Source organism: Lynx rufus, unplaced genomic scaffold, assembly GCF_022079265.1.
Source record: "Lynx rufus isolate CCGP_SWC_20201006 ecotype Redwood Valley unplaced genomic scaffold, mLynRuf1.p SCAF_3, whole genome shotgun sequence".
NCBI classification, from domain to species: Eukaryota; Metazoa; Chordata; class Mammalia; order Carnivora; family Felidae; genus Lynx; species Lynx rufus.
The window spans coordinates 128,427,281-128,449,113 of record NW_025814845.1 but is presented as its reverse complement, the minus strand read 5'-3'; the positions used below and the strand labels follow the sequence as shown (position 1 = coordinate 128,449,113).

Below are 21,833 nucleotides of genomic sequence, written 5' to 3'. Positions count from 1 at the left end.
CAATAGAAAGCTTATGAAAGAAATTGAAGAAGACACAAAAAAATGGAAAAATATTCCATGCTCCTGGATAGGAAGAACAAATATTGTTAAAATGTCAATATTACCCAAAGCAATCTACATATTCAATGCAATACCTATCAAAGTAACACCAGCATTCTTCACAGAGGTAGAACAAATAATCCTAAAATCTGTATGGAACCAGAAAAGACCCTGAATAGCCAAAGCAATCTTGAAAAAGAAAACCAAAGCAGGAGGCATCACAATCCCAGACTTCAAGCCGTATTACAAAGCTGTAATCATCAAGACAGTACGGTACTGGCACAAAAAACAGAAACTCAGATCAATGGAACATAATAGAGAACCCAGAAATGGACCCACACACATATGGCCAACTAATCTTTGACAAAGCAGGAAAGAATATCCAATGGAATAAAGACAGTCTCCTCAGCAAATGGTGCCGGGAAAACTGGACAGTGACATGCAGAAGAATGAACCTGGACCACTTTCTTACACCATACACAAAAATAAACTCAAAATGGATGAAAGACCTCAACGTAAGACAGGAAGCCATCAAAATCCTCGAGGAGAAAGCAGGCAAAAACCTCTTTGACCTTGGCCGCAGCAACTTCTTACTCAACACGTCTCTGTCTGGAGGCAAGGGAAACAAAAGCAAAAATGAACTATTGGGACCTCATCAAAATAAAAAGCTTCTGCACAGCGATGGACATAATCAGCAAAACTAAAGGGCAACCGACGGAATGGGAGAAGATATTTGTAAACGACATCAGATAAAGGGTTAGTATCCAAAATCTATAAAGAACTTCTCAAACTCAACACCCAAAAACAAATAATCCAGTCAAGAAATGGGCAAAAGACATGAGTCCACTTCTCCAAAGAAGACATCCAGATGGCCAACCGATACATGAAAAAATGCTCAACATCACTCATCATCAGGGAAACACAAATCAAAACCACCATGAGATACCACCTTACACCTGTCAGAATGGCTAACATGAATAACTCAGGCAACAATAGATGTTGACGAGGATGCAGAGAAAGAGGATCTCTTTTGCATTGTTGGTGGGAATGCAAACTGGTGCAGCCACCCTGGAAAACACTATGGAGGTTCCTCAAAAAAATTAAAAATAGAACTACCCTACGACCCAGCAATTGCACTACTAGGCATTTATCCAAGGGATACAGGTGAGCTGTTTCGAAGGGACACATGCACCCCCATGTTTATAGCAGCACTATCGACAATAGCCAAAGTATGGAAAGAGCCCAAATAAATGTCCATCCATGGATGAATGGATAAAGAAGATGTGGTATAAATATACACAATGGAGTATTACTCAGCAATCAGAATGAAATCTTGCCATTTGCAACTATGTGGATGGAACCAAAGGGTATTATGCTAAGCGAAATTAGTCCGAGAAAGACCAAGTATCATATGACTTCACTCATATGAGGACTTGAAGATACAAAACAGATGAACATAAGGGAAGGGAAGCAAAAATAATATAAAAACAGGGAGAGGGACAAAACACAGGAGACTCTTCAATATGGAAAAGAAACAGAGGGTTACTGGAGGGGTTGTGGGAGGGGTGATGGGCTAAATGGGTAAAGACATTAAGAAATATACTCCTGAAAGCATCGTGGCACTATATGCTAACTAACTTGGATGTAAATTAAAAAAATAAATTAAATTAAATGGTAAAAAAAGAAACAGAGTCTCCTGAAACAGATTTTGGGGTTTAGGAAATGAAATTGGCAATGGAATTAAACTCAGAATAAACTGAACAGAACTGCTGGGCAGAAACATCTTACTTAGACCACCTGGTTCTCACCATGTAACCGAACCCAAGTCCATCTGCCCAACGCCCAGCAAAGTCAATCACTTGGAGGCATGGAGTATGCTGCAAGGAAAGGGTTTATCCAGAGGCCACCAAAGGAGGACATGGGAGGACAAGCCTCAGGTCTGCCTCCCTGCAGGAGGAGAGTCCAGGAATTTTAAAAGGCAAACAAAAAGGTCTGGGTAAAAACCTGCAGCTATGGTTCTTAGTCTGCGGCTGTGGATTAGTCCCAGTCCCGTTAACCCTTTGGTTACCAGCTTCAACTAGACGTACACGGTAGTCGTTTTACGGAAATCCTGGACTCCACTCCATCAAGTTTACTCATCACCTCTGTATCTCATCTACTCTCACTAACACAAAAGAAAACTTTGAGATAAAGATTCTCAAAAGAACATCTTCCATGTTGCAGAAGAAAGGTTCTATTTTATTTCAAATGTTATCAGAAGAGATGATGTTTTATACTTGATCTGCATAGATTCCCTATAATGTGCATGTACATGATATCAGCTAACACTCTTTTAAAATGATGTGTTGGTATCTGTTGGTCGAAGGGGAAGGGGTGTTTAGCCCTTGAGGGAGGATGTGCCAACATGGTATTAGCTTTTGGTCATTCCCTCTGATGTCTGAATAGCGGCGGGTGAAGAGGTACAGCAAAACTGAAGGACCAGGAAAAAAAATACTTCTTCTCAAAGGCACAGTCTATAAATACTTTTTTAAAGGTAGTGGGGGCAAGGCCAGACAAAACTTAGCTTGTCAAAAACATTTGATAAAAACATGGGAGTTATTACCAAGATAAGTTACTAAGGACCAAGTAATGAAACATAGTAACACAGCAAGAGTCCTCCAACTGAGATTGGAACATGAACTAAAGAAGTGACTCTGTAAAGAAACCCCAGGCTATTCTATATTCTAGGTCCTTGCTTACATAAAACTGGAAGTGTAACCATGGCTTAGAGGACACAAAAGTAGTGAAAAGAAATACTTAAAATAGGGAGGGGAATAAAAGCCACCTAAACAGAGTAGATGGACACTGGTGCTGTGCTTCTGGTCCACATAGGGACAGAAACCTGCCTGCAGCCCTCTTTTATCTAACCATTTGTCTATCCTGCTAAAGACAAAGCCGATTCTACTCCAAAAAGGCTCTGCAGGGAGCAGGCTGGCGTTTGAAAGGAAGGAAAAAATTATGGAGAGAATGGTACTTTAGTAGAAGTTAAGGGGTGCTTTAGTCAAAAAGATTTAATTTTCCTTCCGAAAATATAAGAGGTGAGGTTGAAGGAGGGAAAATACATGTGCACAAATTACTGACACTTTTTTTCTTTGCAGAAATAAAGACACATTTCCAAGTGCAGGTAACACTCGGGAGGACATTCTGTTGGACCCCATATCAATACCATTTGGAACAAGGTGAAGGAAGGGTCTATGCTGAGTTTGAAATGAACTGAGATGTTCAGCGCCTACCAATACTGGGTCATAAGAGCAACGGAACCTTGTCACCAAAGACCACACTTTGGAAAGAGGTTCTACAGCCTCTACGGAGCTCCGGGTGTTGGCCCAGCTCTTATTCTCGGTCTCAAGTTAACTAGAGCTTGATCCTGTTGCCCCACATATAAATAAGATCACAGGGTTGAAAGAACATCTGTTAGTCCCAGTTTGCTTATATATTTTTGAAAGAGCTAGATGGAGCAGGCACTCCCATTTTAATTTTATAACATTTGTTTTTAAAAATCTTTTTCTTCAGCGGGGCGTCTGGGTGGTTCAGTCGGTTAAGTATCCGACTTCGGCTCAGGTCATGATCTTGTGGTTCATGAGTTTGAGCCCTGCATTGGGTTCTGTACTGACAGCTCAGTGGCTAAAGCCTGCTTCGGATTCTGTGTCTCCCTCTCTCTCTCTGCTCCTCCCCCGCTCTCTCTCTCTCTCTCAAAAATAAAAACATTTAAAAATTTAAAAAATATATATTTTTAAGCCACATGGATTGGTATCCAAATAGCTGGGGTTGGCATGATTGGTAATACCCTCTGATTCTTATGAGCATCTTTGATCTTGTCAGAAATTATTCATCACCATTTAAAAAAATTCTACTTGAGTCTTAAGCACAGCAGGGTCACAGTGTTACTCCTGAAGATCAAAAGAAACCACCAGCATATTCTTGAGGAACAGCTAACACTATCTTTACTAGCAGATAAACTACAAAAATCTTGATGATGAGCAATAATGTGGAACTATAGTATATTATCATTATGCTGAAATGCGTACAATCCAGGTGTTTATAAAGTGTCTTGGGATCAAAATAAAATAAATAGAAATTCCAGAACTCAGAAATAATTTGGGATCATGCTTTACTCTTCAAGACTTTTAGTATATTCTATTTAGACTATAGAAAAGTACTCCCATTCCAAAGTATTCTACCATATGATGAAAACTAGTTCTTTAATAATGAATATAAATGTATAACACAAACATACATAGTACTTACAACATCTTTTCCTGACTACTTTGATGTACAAGACTTCATTTGGTGGTTACATTTTGGCTAGTAAAATGAGTTAACACCAGTTTTAAAAGTAATTATAAATAACTTGGCAACAATTCCATAAGATAATGAAACTCGTTTTTCCCAGATGTTAAGCTAGCTGATGAAGCATGAAATGAATTTTTAAGCCAACAGCTTCTCGTCTGGGCACCACCCCCCAGACACTCCCCCCATGCCTCCAGAAGATTACAGAAGGGAAGCTCCTGGATTGGAAGAGGTGATCGATAACTGCACACTTCCGAATCCCACCCCCATTCCAACTTACTATGCAAATGAATGCGAAGTAAATCTAGGTACTTTGAAGGGGATAACGCAAGAGGATGACACTGATCAAAATATGGGGTCTAAAATAGGATTTTCAAATTAGCAGGTGCTTAACAAATCTTTGCTGAATGAGTGAGTGCTCAGATACATTATTAATGACTGAGTAAATTACACCCCACATTACATCATGGAAAAACGAAACATTCGGTAATATTTATAGCACTTTCACAATATGTTCTCTCGTGTACTCCCTGTAACAACCCCATGAAGCAAGATAAATATTATTGTTCATTTTATAGGTGAGAAAATGAAGCTAGACACATCACAAAGGTAGTAAAGACACAGAGAAAAGAATAAAACTCAGTTTTCCCACTCTTACATAATACTTTTTCTAATATGCACATTGTTTTTTTTTTTTTTTAATTTCAAATAACCTCTACACCCAACGTGGGACTCAAACTCATGCCACCAAGATCAAGAGTCTTAGGGTTTACTGGGGTACCTGGGTGGCTCAGTTGGTTGAGTGTCCGACTTTGGTTGAGGTCATGATCTTGCGGTCTGTGAGTTCGAGCCCTGCGTTGGGCTCTGTGCTGACAGCTCAGAGCCTGGAGCCTGTTTCAGATTCTGTGTCTCCCTCTCTCTCTGCCCCTCCCCCGTTCATGCTCTGTCTCTCTCTCTCTCTCTCCGTCAAAAATAAATAATCATTAAAAAAATTTTTTTTTAAATAAGAGTCTTAGGTTTTACTGAGCCAGCCAGGTGCTCCTGCTTCTTTCTAACTGGACTTTAGAATACCGGGTTTTTGGGGTAAAGATAATGACCTCTGAGCTCATATGGATCATGCTTTCTCCATAAAACCCTTAGGAGTTCCATTCCTTATCACATGGTATTTTAACTGTTTAACTGTCTCTCACTAAACTGTTGAGTTCCCCAGGGCAAGGGCAACATCTGTCCTGTTTGTTGTCGTACCCCATAACACAGCACAGTGCTGAGCACTCAGGAAATATTAACGACATCTTTTCCCACTTGAAATGCAAGAAGAGTTCTCAAGCATGAGATTCTCGAAGGGGTGTGCCAGGGTCCCTGTAAAGACTTCAGATGCCAAATTAGCATGATCTCTCTCCTCACGGATTTTAGGGTGGAGAGGTGGTGGTTTGGAGAGGTGAGGCAAGGGAGAAGAGGCATAAAATATCATATCTTCCTATAAAGACTCCAAACTTACGTTAAGTGATTTTACACATCCATTTTACATTATAAGAAAGCACACTGTTCTCGAGTACAAAAGAGTACTTCACTCAATACTTCTCCCCGACACATTAAGGTATGGTGTATGAATTACATCATTTGGAACAATTCAACTGCAATGCTTTCACTCCCTCCCACATCTTCTGGCTTTCCCTTTGTTCAAAGACTTTCTTTGGTAGCTGACAAAACCAGCTCATGGTAGTCAGCAAACTCTTGACAGTGCAGGGAAAAATAATCCCCATGTTTCATCAACAGATGCTCTAAGCTACCTCCCTAAACTCATTCAAGATGGTTTTCAAGTACAATATCAGAATTAACACAATAACTCATTCACAGTGGGCATATAATTAAGTTTTCAGGCGTGGGAGGTATCAAATTTCTCAACTTTGGAAAACCACAGTAGTTAAAGGACATTTTAGATGAAGAGGAATCGTTGTGCAATTAAAAAGGCACGGGCGTTAAAGGCACAGGCAGCTTGGGTCCTAGCCCAGCAATCTGAGCCCCCATCCCTTCAGTGGTAGGGATAATTATATGCTGTCCTGATAATTGGCTCTTGAGGGGCAGGAGCTGTGGGAGGAGCTCTGATTTGTAGCCTCTGCCCACTCCTGTAGTGTAAATGCTCCCATCCCGGCTGATTTCCAGCTACTGACAGGGCGTCACTGAACAGTGATGGGTAGGCAGAGGGCACGCTGGCATGCACCACATATTATGTTGTGGTAGGTATATTACACCGTGGTGGCATTAGCAACTGAAAGCGTATTATCCCTACTACAGAGTTTAAGTAAGATGACATATGGAAATAGACTGCACAGAGCCTGGCTCAGAGAATGCTTAGTCTTTCTTCCTGAGTCCGTTCCCCATCCTTTCTCCCTGAACCACACTGAAGCTCATGATTTAAAGTAACTTCTCTCAGGGCACCTGGGTGGCTCAGTTGGTTAAGCGTCTGACTTCAGCTCAGGTCATGATCTTGTGGTTCGTGAGTTCGGGCCCCGCGTCTGGCTCTGTGCTGACAACACAGAGCCTGGAGTCTGCTTTGGATTCTGTGTCTCCCTCTCTCTGCCCCTCCCCTGCTCATGCTCTTTCTCTCTCTCAAAATTAAATAAAAATGTTAAAAAAAATAATTCTTAAATAACTTCTCTCTACTTTTCACTCCCAAATTGATCTTTATCACTGACTTCTTTACTAAGTGCCAAACCTACACTCCAAACTGCCTACGGTACACTTCAACCTGGTTGATCAAAACTGAAATATACCTCCCTTCCCCTGCCTATCCTTACCTTGGTTGATAAGGATAAGAATAACAACAGCCAACATTTATTGCCTCCTTACTACGTGCCTGTACTGTCTGAATACATTTTACATATATTATTTTGATCCTCACCATATGAAGTATGTGTTAATACCATCCCCATTTTACAGATATAGAAAGTGAGGCACAGATGGTTAAATAATTTCCCCTAAATCATACAGCTAATACATAGCAGGATGGGATTTGAATTAAGCACTCAGGCTTTTCAGTTCTTTACTATGTTCTTCAATGCTTAGGTTAACTATTACTTCTACACTATAGCTATGAATAATAGGTTACCTAGTATTACCTACTTTGCCTCTCTAAAGTGCACTGAACATCATTCAGTGCCAGGCACTACTCTAAGCTCTTTGGTGTATCAGTTCATTTAATCTTCACAACCCCTTATGAGGTACATTATTCTTATCATACCCATTTTATGGAGGAAAGTGAGGCACTGAGAGGATAAGTAACTTCCCCAGGACTGCACAGATGAGAAAGTGGCCATGCTGGGGCCGGGACCCAGGGCAGTTCAGCTTCAGAGTGCACAGCCTGAACCACTGTTCATTCACTCTACTGCTCCACATCCCTACAGCATTCAAGCCAGACATCAAGAAGTTTGATTTGGCCACCGAGCCCTGCCCTCTCCCTCCTGAGCATTTCTAAATCTCCCATTTCCTCTCCACTCCATCACAACACTCTTAATCTGCCACTTGTAATAGCTCGTGTGGACTACTGCAGGAAGGGGGCAGCTCCCTGCTTCCTGGGAGAGACTTCGGAGGAGTCGACCTCCTAGAAAGCCCCCCAGGCTCTATGGAAACAAGCAGCTGTAGTAACCCACTGTACCACTTTACACGGTGCAGTGCCTCCCCATTGCCCACACAGCTACGGGTCTCAAACGTCAGTGTGCAGAAGCATCACCACAGCTTGTAGAATGCAGATTCCTGGCCCTCCCCAGAGACTGAGAAACACAGGTATAGAGAACAAAGTCCAAGCTCCTTATCGAGGAAACAACCTTTTCTCTGCTTCTCCTTCCTTTGAGGCTCCAGGAAGATGGAATCATTTATGGTTCCTTGAGCTATTCAGTTTCTCACCTTCATGACTTTGCACCTGCTCTCCCTTCGTCTAAAACCCCCTTGTTTCCTTCCATCTGACACTCTTTCTCTTTCAAAGCCAGCTTAGGTTTAGATATCATCTCTGGGACGCGTCTGTGACTCCCCACCACCTGCCAGCCTCCTCCCTGCCATCCCAATTTCTGTATCTTGATTCAAACTGAAGGTACATTTTTTTACATTATCTTTCTCCTTCGGACTGTGGCCTCCTCTAGGTCAGACTCAGAATCTCATCCCTCTTTATACCACAATCTAGCCAAGTGTCTGGAACATAGGAAGTGCTGAGACAGCAGAATTCCATCTAACTTGGGGGTTGGATAATTGGTGAAGAAGGCAAAAATTTAAGTCAAATTTACCCCTGAAAATCTCTTATGTCACCCAGAAAGTGATGATTCACTTTCACGAATACACAAAACCAACACATTATTTACGGTTGTCGAATGAACCCTAGTACATGTTATTATGAAAACCATGTATCCTGCGGCTCCTGGGTGGTTTAGTCAGTTAACTGTCCAACTTCGGCTCAGGTCATGTTCTCATGGTTTGTGAGTTCGAGCTCTGTGTTGGGCTCTGTGCTGACAGCTTGGAGTCTGAAGCCTGCTTTGGATTCTGTGTGTCTCTCTCTGTTCCTCCCATGCTCATTCTCTCTTCTCTCTCTCTCTCTCTCTCAAAAATAAATAAATAAGCATCCAAAAAATTAACAGAAAAAGAAGAGAAAACCATGTATCTTCAAGCACAAAATCAGTGCCATAAGAAGCTCTGTATGTGTAAGACCAGTTGAGGGAACAGCAGAGTCATGGTTGCTCCTCCTGGCCCAGGTGTGCAGCTGAATTCCAATGAGTTCTGGATTACATGTGGCAGCCTTCGACACATGCACAGAGGGATTGCTCAAATCGTGGATGTTCTATTATCACGTGCCCAACAGCCTAATCGTACAGAGAGACTTAAAGTTCTAAAACAAAGGTGAAGCCAGGGCGCCTGGGTAGCTCAGTCGGTTGAGCGACCAACTTCAGGTCAGGTCATGATCTCACGGTTTGTGAGTTCGAGCCCTGTGTCAGGCTCTGTGCTGACAGCTCAGAGCCTGGAGCCTGCTTCTGATTCTGTGTCTCCCTCTCTCTCTCTGCCCCTCCCCCACTCATGTTCTCTCTCTGTCTCAGAAATAAATAAACATAAAAAAATTAAAAAAAAATAAGAAAATAAAACAAAGCTGAAACTGTAAAAAAAAATTGAACTCTTCTTTTTTTGTTTGTTTGAATATAATTTATTGTCAAGTTAGCTAACATACAGAGTATACAGTGTGCTCTTGGCTTTGGGAGTAGATTTCTGTGATAAGTTGAACTCTCCTAACTATTAATATAAACTCTACCTGTTGTAGCCAACAGCACAGAAGTTGAGAAGACAAGTTCTTAGAAGGCCAGCAGTGTTTGTCTGACATTGCCTAGCACAGCTCCTGGCACGAGAATACATGTGAATGACTGCCCTCGAGCTTACTGTGTTGCTGCCTATCTGTGTGTCCCTGGACCCCAACACTGGGACCTGACAATGGTGAGAAGGAAGTTAAATCATGCACATAGGTCACAACTGGATCCTATTCAGATGGGCAAAGTACTTATGCAAAGTAGTCGTCTGGGTACTGTTGGGGTTATAAATGATTAAAGACATCATCCTTGACATCAAGTGATTTACAATCTTATCGAGAAGTAAGACCCACTCATAAATAATAATAATCACAATGGACTCTAAAGGAGAAGGTGGTACTTGAGGGAAGGATAAAATTGGGGAAAGAATTCGTAGATAAGGTGCCTGGTGTGGTGGGCTCAACACTGATTTGTCCAGCCTCACCTCCAGCAAGTGCCCTCACTACTTCCATCCCTCTCTCTCTGCCCCCCTGCATCTGCTCACAGGACGTGTCCCTCGGAAACGTCAGTCATGTTCACTCCTGTTCACCTTGCCTTTCCTCCCCACGCTGATCCTCCTACCTGGAATGCCACTTCCACCTGTCAACCTCGACAACTCCTCCTCTTTGTTCAGGTCCTCCTTTAAATTCTTTCTCGTTTTTGTAGCTTTCCATCACCTAACGCATGGTATGACCACCTAACACATGGTGGTCATACATCTGTCACCCCAGACTGAAAGCTCCTTGAGGGAGGAGATCTCATTTCTTTCATCTATATACTCCCATCACCTGGCATAGTGCCTAGCAGGTACCAGGTGCTCTAGATATGCTTTTGGAGCTATATTATTGCACAGTGAGTGGTGCCTTTTGGCTAGACTCTGGATAAGAGCATAAAGTTAAGGAGAAATAGGCCATAAGACCTGCCTTCCTTTCTGCCCCTACATAATAGATGCTTAACATCTCCCAAAGGAGACCATGAGGGTGAGGCCCTAATCCAATATAACTGGTGTCCTCACAGGAAGAGAAGGAAACACTAGGAATATGCATGCATGGAGGCACAACTATATAAAGACGAAGCAGCAAGAAGGCGGCCGTCTAGAAGACAGGGCGAGTGGTCTCACAGGTAACCAACTCTGGCACCACCTTGATCTTGGACTTTCAGCCTCCAGAACTGTGAGAAAATAAATGCCCTTTGTTTAACGCACCCAGGCTATGGCATTTTGTTATGGCAACCCTAGCAAACTAAGACAGCATCTTTACTTTGTGAATAAACTCAGACATAGTGCTGTATGTCAGGCATTGTTCTAAGCTCTTTACAGATGTTTAAACAATTAAAACGCTTTCCCACCAGGCCCAGTGAATCACCAGTGAATTCTCAACGGGTAGGAGGCAAGAAGAGTATACCTCCTTCTCCCTGGGGCAGGAGCTGGGAATTCAAAATCAGTATTATTGGGGGGAAACAACACCCTCAGAGGTACATCGAGTGAAAACCACAGGTGGAGATGATGGAGATTAAAATTAATAACAATAGGAAAATACTAGCTACCAGTAATTGAGCACTGAGTTCAGAAAGGGTAAGCTACTTGCTCAACTGTTGAAGAGAATTAGAGTTCAGACCCAGATCTTTGCCTTTTTCTACTTGGCACACTGCTGGGGTAAGCAGACTGAGGTCACTGGCTGGGGCAGGGGGTGGGGGGGGGGGCGATGGGGTAAAGGTTGAACGGGTGACTGAGCGTGTTCTCAATGGAGGAGATCAGTGGGCAGCAGGGAGGTAAGTTTTTTGTTTTTTAAGAAAAGGTGGTAGGGAAAATCTAATGACCTTCATTTGCCAGGTGCAATCCAATAGTTCTCGTTTATTTAGCTCCTCCAACATACCAGGCATTAAGCTTGAAACTCAGAACAGTTCTGAGAAGCAGATATTTGTGTATTTTAATTTTATGGACATGGAAACAGGAACGCAGACAAGGTGAGAGACCTGCCCCCGAGTTCAAGTAAGTGGCAGAACTGGAGTGGCGGACCTGGGAGGCTCCTAACCCCACCCCCGCCCCAGCTCATCCATTCTGCTTTGCAGATGTAGCTACAGATTCTGCACCCACACTGTCCGTATGGCCAGTGCATGTAGGAGGGCCTCCATGCTCGGACCAGACAAGTTACATATCCTGTCATGGTCTTTACAAGACTCCGCCAAAAGTATTAGCACAGAGCCGCTCTGCCCAAGAATGTTCCAAGGAGCCTGGGTTTCCCAAGATGTTCCATGGAAAAAGTTCTCTGCTTGGAAAAGTCTGGTGGAAGTGCTGCCTGTTATCCCTCCCTTGCCTCGGAGACTAACAGCGAACACTGGTAGATTCTAAAGGTTCTGCAGTTAAAAAAAAAAAAAAAAAGGCTCTTTCCTTCAATGAGGCCAAGGTCTCCCCAATCTACTTGACCCAGAGGCAAGGTGTGTCAGTTAATATACTGGGCAGCACCTCTTAAGAGGTGTTGCAACGCAGGACTTAAGAAGCAGATAGATAAACAGGATGGAGCTACTTTTGGAAACATTAACTAAAATGCAGGCTTTTTTCTTAAGAATTACAAAGGCCATTGATATTTACATTTAGTCTGCTTTCTACTGAGAAAATAAACAGTTAAAAAAAAAAATCAGAGGCAATAAACCAAACAAGGGAATTTGAGATTTGCATTCTCAAAATCTATTGGCTTATCCTAAAACCTCATGCTTCTGCCCCAACCCCATTCCATTCTCCAGATTTCCACCCACCCTCCCCTCTTTGGGGCTGCTCTCCAGCTACACCCAGCTGAAAGTGACCACAACTTACAATGCATCCAGCCCCCCCCCCCCCCGCACCCCCAGCCCTTACATTGCAGAAACGGTGATAGGGAGGCATCAGACCTTCTGCCCACAGCGCGGCCAGAGCTGGCATATGTCAGAGAAGCAATGAAGTTATCTGATACAACAATCAACGATCCCTCTGCCTTTGGGTTAGGGAGGAGCACTCTCAAGACATTCCTATGGAGGGGTGGGGGTGGGGGTGAGATTGCCAACATTTCCTTTAAAACTTCCGGATTGTGAGTACTGTGATTTTTCTATTTCTCTTTTTGCTTATTTTCGGCTTCTAATTCTCGACAATTAATTTGTAGCACTTGTGTTACAAAGGAGGAGGAGGTAGGAAGAGCGAAGAAAATGGGGAGAGAGGGGTGGGGGGAGAGGAGGAAGGAGGGGGAAGGAGGGGGAAGCTTAGGGACGAGGGGGAGTTGGAAAGAGAGGGGGGAAAAGAGCTGAACAAGGGAGGAGAAAAAGACTGGGTGGGGAAGACTTGGGGGGGGGGAGAAGGAGGAAGGGAGAGAGGCTAATGGGCAAGGGGGAAGGGAAGGAGGGGAAGAGGGAGGCAGAAGACAAAGAAAAAAGGGCAGGAGAAGGAGGGAGGAGAAGGGGAAAATCAATCACAAAATCTCCGAAGAAGAAGGCTGAATAAGCTCACCCGGTAACATACACCGGTGTCTCCCAACACGGTCAGGTACAAGCCCTGACCTGCAACGTTCCCGTTTGCAACAACACTTTCCCAGCTGCCCCGTCACCAAAGCAACGCTCAGGCACCGGCGCGGCGATGCTTTCTCCTTACCCACTCGGAAGATCAGATCGTCTTCGATGGGATTCTCTTTTCGTTTCCCAGTGCTGTACATGCTCGCGGGTCTCTTCACCGCTTTCTGCTTGACATGGCCGCTCCCTGGGGACTTAACGCGCCTCTTCACGCCCTCGGTGGTGGGGGACACGTCGGCCGACCGGATCACCTTCAGCTTGAACGGGCTGCCTCGGATGTGCTGGTCGTAGAGTCGCAGAGAGAGGGTAAAGTCCCCTTCCTTCTGGACAGTGTACAAAAACTCGTACGTGCCGTTTTTGTTGTCGAGTATTTCTCCGTCCGCCACGCTGCCGTCGGGCGTGCTCAGCTCCGCCGTGATGTAGGCGTTGCCGGTCTTGCACAGCTCCCCGTCTTTGTCCTTGGTCGTTATGGTGACGGACATGGGCTGCCCGATGATGGTCTGCCGCAGCCCCTCGCCCGTGGCCACCGTCTCGGAGGCGACGGCGTTGGTGGTTAAGATCGTCCCGAGGTTGTGGATGGACTTCTTGAGCCCTTCGGTCTCCACGATGAAATCCAGCTGATCATTTTCACGCGGGTGCAGCGGGAAATCCTGATCGGCCAGTTCGTTCAGCTTCTCGCTCATCTGCTTCTTCACGAGCAGCACCTCCGTCTCCGTGCCATGGTTCAGGGCCTGCGCGGTGAAGTTGCTGCAGCTCTTTATATTCTCCTGCCCCTCGAGCAGAGTATCCAGCTGCGACTGAAGGACCTGTGGGGTCAAAAAGCGAGGCCGGGTGAGCGCTTCTCAGCGCACTGCATGGTGCGCGCTTGGCGCGCCGGAGCAGCGCCCTCCGCGGGCGCCTACCGCGTCCTGCACCTGCCCCCCGCCGGTGGTTCTCCGCAAGTGGTATTTAATTTGGCCCACTGAACCAGCTTCTAATGCGTGATTCTGAATTGCATTCGCTGTACCTTCTCGTTCCCTTCCGCCTCGCCCAGACTCTCCCACACACATATTTCTTGGGTCATGTGTTTTTGCTAGGGACAAGCAGAAACGTCACCACCAGGAGCCGGGAAAACAAATTGCTATGCCTGGCATCTGAACTATTAATTATTCAGTATCTCTCTGTAATGTCCTAAATTCCCCTGTTACCACCCAAAGGGACAGAAACCAAACAAAACTCTCCACACCCGAATAGCAGAAGCTTTTGATCCCTGGTTTTGTGACTGGACATGTTAAAGGCTGCAGTCAGGGTTCACTTTGAAGTTGACTAACAGGTTGGTGTGGATGAGAGAGCAATTAAGAGACTATTAGACATTATAACTTAAGGAAGGAAAATAATCCAGTTTAACCGTAAATCCTGAAAGCATTACTTTATATTCATTCTTGCCTTGTGTCAAATCATAAATTGGTACTTAAGGTTACAGAATCATAGAAGTTTGCCGGAAAGAGGAAGGAAAAAATAGCTGGGTGTGCCATGAAATGAAAACTAGTGTTTACCATAAAACAGTGACACTTAAGGACCCATCTAAGTCCCCTTTGCTGTTCTTAGAACACAGTAAGCTGGTGCAGTGAAATACCGAGGGTATCATGTCTCTTACAGGATTATCTACAAGAATGGCTGGAATCTTACTTTATGTTTGAGGCCATAGTTGACTTCCAGTTCCATAAGCAGCACGCTCTTGCGCACGTTTAAAGTCTTCTGGAGCTCATCAAAAGTAGAATGGATGTCATCCACAATGCTGGCCTTTTGGTTGGTTAACTGATGAATGATTTCTGAGATGAACTGAAGGGCAGAATCTATTTCTGGGAGCCTAGAGGACAGTCATTAAAGATCATTATTTAGCATCAACCCAGAAATAGCAAAACATCTACCTAAACACTATGTTTTGTCAAAAAATATATTCTTTGCCTTTCATTATCTTTAAAAAGTAATAACTGAAGAACAGAATGAATAAGACATGACATAATTACTGCCTTTGAGAGAAGAGACTCTGAGGGTCCATGTGTACTTCAAGTGTTCAGTCATCTAATTTTACTAATTGATGGTACAAAGCCTTGAGGCTCTCTGAACCCCATGGCTTCTCCTCACTCTGAATCAAGCCTTCTCAAACTTAACACTATAATATTGTAGGTCACATACTTCTTTGTTACAGGGGACTTAGCCTGTGTGTTATGGGATGTTTAACAGCATCCTGTCTTCTACCAGATGCCAACAGCAGCACCCCCTCCCCTCAGTTATGACACCAAACTGTCTCCAGGCATTGTCAAATGTCTCCTGGGGGTATGCGTAATTACCCACAATTGAGAACCAGGTTCTAAATGTATAGCTAATCCTAATTAGTTTTATCCTAATCATATGAAAAACTTATCCAAATTCAGTTTCCAAGTTCCTTTAATTATTATAGAATAACCACACTTTTCTCATTACAACTACTGGTGACAAGATTTACTTTCAGCTGGTTGTTTATTTCCTCTCTTTGGTCTTTCTTTTGTATCTCACAGCTACTCTGTTCCCTCATTTCCATGCCAAAGAGAAAGCCTGGAAGCAGGAAAACATAAGGAAAATCGAGCAATCACTGATCAGTACCATTTGCTGGGCTCAAACAGAGAAGAGCCAATGACAGTAAACACAATGGCCCTGTGTATGTCAAGAAGAGCAGCCAAGAAAGGCTCCTCAGAGAGCCTGGTTTCAGGCATGAATTTCAGAAGATCTGCTGAGAGCATTTTCCTGGAATGTATTTTATTCACTTAATCATCCTAAGGTACTGAAACAAAAATGCCACCCCTCTTAACATAAGGGCGTTGGAATTTGACCAAGGGGTAGGGGGTGATCCTAATCACTCACTGGGGTTCATGACTACAGACACACAAAGGAGAATTTATTTAGGGAGCATGAAACCACGGAGACAAGAGATCGGGAGGCCAAGCCTCACACAAGACAGGTGTGTGCACCTTTTGTTGACGGCATCCAACTGGACCTGGAGTGAGGCCTTGTGTTGCTCTACCACATCCTTGAGGGGGACTGTGGGATGTTCTGCGTGCTCCCCCTCAGTGCACTCTCGACACATGGCGGTCTCACAAGACTGGCAGTAAAAGTCCATCACCTGCAGGTAACACAAAAACAATTCCAGGTTCAAGGCCACTAACTGAGGGCTTACTGGGCACTAGGCCTGTAGTAGGCATCCTCTCATTTCATTCGCACAGCTTTCCCAGGATGTAGGCGGTATGTCCAGTTTCACAGAAGAAAAGGAAGGATACATTTTTATTTTTTTTATTATTTTATTTATCTTTTTTTAATTTTTTTTAATGTTTATTTATTTTTGAGACAGAGAGAGACAGAGCATGAACAGGGGAGGGGCAGAGAGAGAGGGAGACACAGAATCGGAAGCAGGCTCCAGGCTCTGAGCCATCAGCCCAGAGCCCGACGCGGGGCTCGAACTCACAGACCGCGAGATCGTGACCTGAGCTGAAGTCGGACGCTTAACCGACTGAGCCACCCAGGCGCCCCAGGAAGGATACATTTTTAAGTGCCAGGTCTCAAACAGAGGTGGGCCAAGCTGCAGCGGTGGCCACAAAGCCAGATTTTCTGTGGTTACTCCCCTAGAGCAGAACAGTGTGGGGCTGTGATGCTCCAACTTCTTGATCTTAGGACCCTTTGCCACTCTTCATAAACTATTGAGGACTCCAAAGTGCTTTTATTTATGTGCATTGTATCTACAGATATATTAAAAACTGAAACAAAAATTTTAAAAAGTAACTAAAAGCAATAATAAGCCCACTCGATGTTAACATGAATAATATAAAACATGAAAAATAACTGTATTTTGAAAAACAAGAAATTTTGTGACAATAATGGCATTGTTTCCCACTTAAAAAATTTTCTTCAGCGTCTGGGTTAATAGTAGACAGCTGGATTTTCATATCTGCTTCTGCATTATATCTGTTGTGATTGCACACATCATGTTGTCTCTGAAAAATTCCACTGTACACACTTGAAAGAACAAGAGTGAAAAAGGCACATAATGTCTTAGTATTATTTTAAATACAGTTTTGATCTTATGGACTGCCAACCCACCCCCACAAAGGGTTGGGGGACCCATGAGGGTTCCTGGACCATACTTTGAGAACTGATACTCTTTCTATATGAGACAAGCCGGGGTGCCTGGGTGGCTCAGTTGGCTAAGTGTCCAACTTCAGCTCAGGTCATGATCTCACGGTTCATGAGTTCAAGCCCCGCATCGGGCTCTGTGCTGACAGCTCAGCGCCTGGAGCCTGTTTCAGATTCTGTGTCTTCCTCTCTCTCTCTCTCTCTTTCTCTGCCCTCCCCCGCTTACACTCTGTCTCTCTCTCAAAAATAAATAAACATTAAAGAAAAAAGAGATATAAGCTGTACTGAACAATTTGTATCCTGGCTCTACCACTTATGTAACCTCAAATTTTCCTTTGTCAAATGGAGACGATAATAGTAACCTAGAACTCAAAACTGCACAAAGAACTCAGATGTGGCACTGGCATGATGTAGCAGCAGCAATCATGATGATGATGATGATGATGATGATGATGGTGATGGTGATATCATCAGCTTATAGGAAAATAAAGGTACCTTATCCTGATTATGATGAACTCTCAGTAGCAATATAACACAAAGCCTATTAAGTCAGTTTCCTTGGGAAGGCATTTCCCTATTCTCTCGGCTGAAAATAATTTTGAATTCCCAAGATACTCTTGGAGGGATCTTTTTCTTGAAGTATAACACATGTACAGAAAATGGCATCAGTCAGGGCACCTGAGTGGTTCAGTCGGTTAAGCGTCTAACTTCGGCTCGGGTCATGATCTCACCACCCGTGAGTCTGAGCCCTGCATCTGGCTTTGTGCTGACGGCTCAGAGCCTGGAGGCTGCTGCAAATTCTGTGTCTCCCTCTCTCCCTTTGCCCTCCCCGGCTCTCGCTCGCTCGCTCTCTCTCTCTCTCTCAAAATTAAACATTAAAACAATTTTTTAAATGGCATAAGTCTTATTAAAGGTTAGTGGATTTTCATAAAGTGAATCCTCCTACCAAATCACTTTTATTTATACCCCAGTTTATGAAATATTTATAAGATTTTAAGTTCCTGAGCACAGGAACTCTCTTACAAAAAGCCTAATTCCTTACACAAAGTAAGTATTCAAAAACTACTCAATGAATGAATTGAATGCTGTCTATAAAAGACACATTTTAGAGTCAAGGACACAAATACATTAAAATTAAAAGGGTAGAAAAAGATATTCCATGCAAAGTAGTCAGAAGAGAACTGGAGTGGCTATTCTGAGACAAAATAGATTTTAAGACAAAAGTTGTTACAACAGACAAAAGAGGACATTATGTAACTATAAGATGATATATTCATTGAGAAGATATAACAATTATAAACATATATGTACCCAACAACAGAGCCCCCAAATATATGAAACAAAAACTGACAGAATTGAAGGGAGAAATGAATAGTTCAGCAATAATAGTTGGAGATCTCAGTACCCCACTTTCATTAATGATAGAACAATTAGATGGAAGATCCATAAAGAAATAGAAAGTTTGAGAATTATAAACCAACTAGGCCTAACAGACATATAGAACACTCTATTCACTAACAGAATACACATTTTTGTCAAGAACACATAGGACGTTCTCCAGAGTAGACCATATATTGGGTAAAAAACTCTCAATAAGTTTTAAAAAGATTAAAGTCATACGAATATTTTCTCTAGCCACAATGAAATCAAATTAGAAATCAATAATAGAAGGAAATCTGGAAAATTAACAAATATATGAAAATTAAATAACTTACTCTTACACATTGAGTCAAAGAAGAAATCACAAGGGAAATTAGAATATACTTTGAGATGAGCAAAAATGAAAACACAATATACCAAAACTTATGAGAGAGTTCTCAGAGCAAAATTTTAGATGCAAATGCCTAGTTTAAAAAGAAGAAAAATCTTAAATCAATATAGCCTAAGGTTCAACCTTAAAGAACCAAAAAAGAGGAACAAATCAAAACCAAAACAAAAAGAAAGAAAATAATAAAGATGAAAGTGGAGACAAATAAGATAGAAAACAGAAACACAGTAGAGAAAATCAATGAAACCAAAAGTCGGTTCTTTGTAAAGATCAAAAAAATTGACAAACAGGATACTAAGGACAGTTGTATGCCAACAAATTGAATAACATAGATAAAATGGACAAATTCTTAAAAACACACAAACTAATAAAACTGACCCAAAGAAGAAATAGAAAATGCAAATATACCTATAATAGGATATCGAACCAGTATTCCAAAAATGTCCAATATAGAAAGCCCATGACCAGATGGCTTCACTGATGAATTCTGCCAAATATTTAAAGAAGTATTAACATCAATCCTTCCAAATTCTTCAAAAAATAGAAGAGGAGGAAACATATGCTAACTTATTCTATTAGGCCAGCAATACCCTAACACAAAAGCCAAAAAACATCACCAGTAAAGTTCATATCCCTTATGAATACAGATGCAAAAATCCTTAACAAAATACTAGTAAACTGAATCAAGCTACATATAAAACAGGTTATACGATACGGTCAAGTGGAGTTTATCCCAAGACTGCAAAGGTAGTTCACATACAAAAATCAACATATGTAATACACCACACCAATAGAATAAAGGGGAAAAAAACTCCACATGGTCATCTCAATTGAGGCAGAAAAAAACATCTGACAATTTCCAACACCATTTCGTGATAAAAACACTTATCAATCTAGAAATAGAAGAAAAGTTCCTCAACTTGATAAAAGGTATCTACAAAAATCCTATACCTAACATCATACCTAATGTTAACCCCCTAAGATACAGAATGAGACAAAGTTGTTCACTCTTGCCATTTATATTCAGCAATGTACTAGAAATTCTAACCAGGGCATTTAGGCAAGAAAAAGCAATAAAATGCATCCAAATTGGAAAGGAAGAAGTTAGAATTTCTCTATTCAGAGATGATATGAACTTATATACAGAAAACTCTAAAGAATACACCAACCCCCACCCCCACAAAAATATTAGGCCTAACAAATGAATTCAGCAAAGTTGTAGGATACAAGATCACCAAACAAAAATCAGTTGTATTTATATACACTAGCAATGAACAATCCAAAAATGAAATCAAGATAATTCCATTTATAGTAGCATCAAAAAGAATATAAAATACTTAAGAATACATTTAACCAAGAAGGAGTAAGACTTGTACACTGACTTCTACAAAACATTGTTGAAAGATACTAAAGAATACCTAAATAATGGAAATGAATGTAAAGATATCCCATGCTCATGAATAGGAAGACTTAATGCTGTTAAGAGGGCAACATTCCCAAAATCGATCTACTGATTCAGTGAAATACCTATCAAAATTCAAGCATCCTTTTCTCACAAAAGTGAACAAACTATTCTCAAAATTCAGATGGAATTGCATGGGACTCTGAATAGCCAAAACAATCTTGAAAAAAAAAATAAACTGGAAGACTTCGACTTGTAATTTCAAAAGGTAGTACCAAGATAGAGTAATCAGAATACTGTGTTACTGGCATAAGGACAGACATATAGATAGATGGAATAGAATTGACGGTCCAGAAATTAAACCATACATTTATGGTCAACTGATTCTTGACAAGGGTGCCAAGATCACTCAATGGAGAAAAGCAGTCTTTTCAACAAATGATGCCAAGACAACTGGATATCCACATGTAAAAGAATGAAGTGGAATGCTTACCTCACTCTACATACAAAAATTATCTCAAAATAGATTAACAACCTAAATGTAAGAGCTAAAACGATAAAACTCCTAGAAAAGAAAACATAGGAGTAAACCTTTATGACCTTTGATTAGGTAATGGTCTTTTAGATATGACACCAAAAGCACAAGCAACAAGAAAAAATAGATAAATTGGACTTCATCAAAATAAAATCTTGTGGATGAAGGGTACTATCAAGATACTATCAAGAAAGTGAAAAGAGGGGCACCTGTCTGGCTCAGTCAGTAGAGCATGCAACTCTTGATCTCAGGGTTGTGAGTTCGACTCCCATGTTGGGTGTTGAGGTTACTTAAAAATAAAATCTTTAAAAAAAAGAAAGTGAAAAGAATAGGAGAAATATTTGCGATTCATATATCTGATAAGGATGTAGTATCCAGAACATATAAAGAAACCCTACAACTCAAGAACCCAATTCGAAAAACTGGCAAAGGACTTGAATAGACATTTCTCCAAAGAAAATATACAAATGGCCAATTTGCACACACAAAAAAATATGCTCAATATTATTAGTCACTAAGGAAATCCAAATCAAAACCACTACGAGATACTTTGTACTGATTCGGGTGGCTAGACTCAAAAAGTCAGATAATAAGTGTTGGTGGAAATGTGGAAAAATCAGAACTTTCATACTTTGCTAGTGGGAATGTAAACTGGCACAATCACTGTGAAAACAGTTTGGTGGCTCCTCAAAAGTAAAATACAGAATTACCATGGGACCCAGGAATTCAATTCCTAGGTATACACCCAAGAGAACTATAAAC

The 21,833-nt window shown here is 42.0% G+C and overlaps 1 protein-coding gene across 5 annotated transcripts in view; it reads right to left on the bottom strand.

The window, feature by feature from the left end:
* Positions 1-21,833, bottom strand: part of TRIM2 (tripartite motif containing 2) — a 52,055-nt gene that overhangs the window by 19,221 nt on the left and 11,001 nt on the right. For 2 of the 5 annotated variants that reach the window (XM_047091696.1, XM_047091697.1), the window contains exons 3-5: positions 16,211-16,362; positions 14,889-15,069; positions 13,303-14,026 (exon numbers count right to left, since the gene is read on the bottom strand). In XM_047091696.1, the coding sequence (XP_046947652.1) occupies positions 13,303-14,026; positions 14,889-15,069; positions 16,211-16,362 (1,057 nt within the window). Of the gene's footprint in view, positions 1-13,302; positions 14,027-14,888; positions 15,070-16,210; positions 16,423-20,017; positions 20,054-21,833 lie in introns of all 5 variants that reach the window. The other 3 variants (XM_047091695.1, XM_047091698.1, XM_047091699.1) reach the window with 3 other exon arrangements.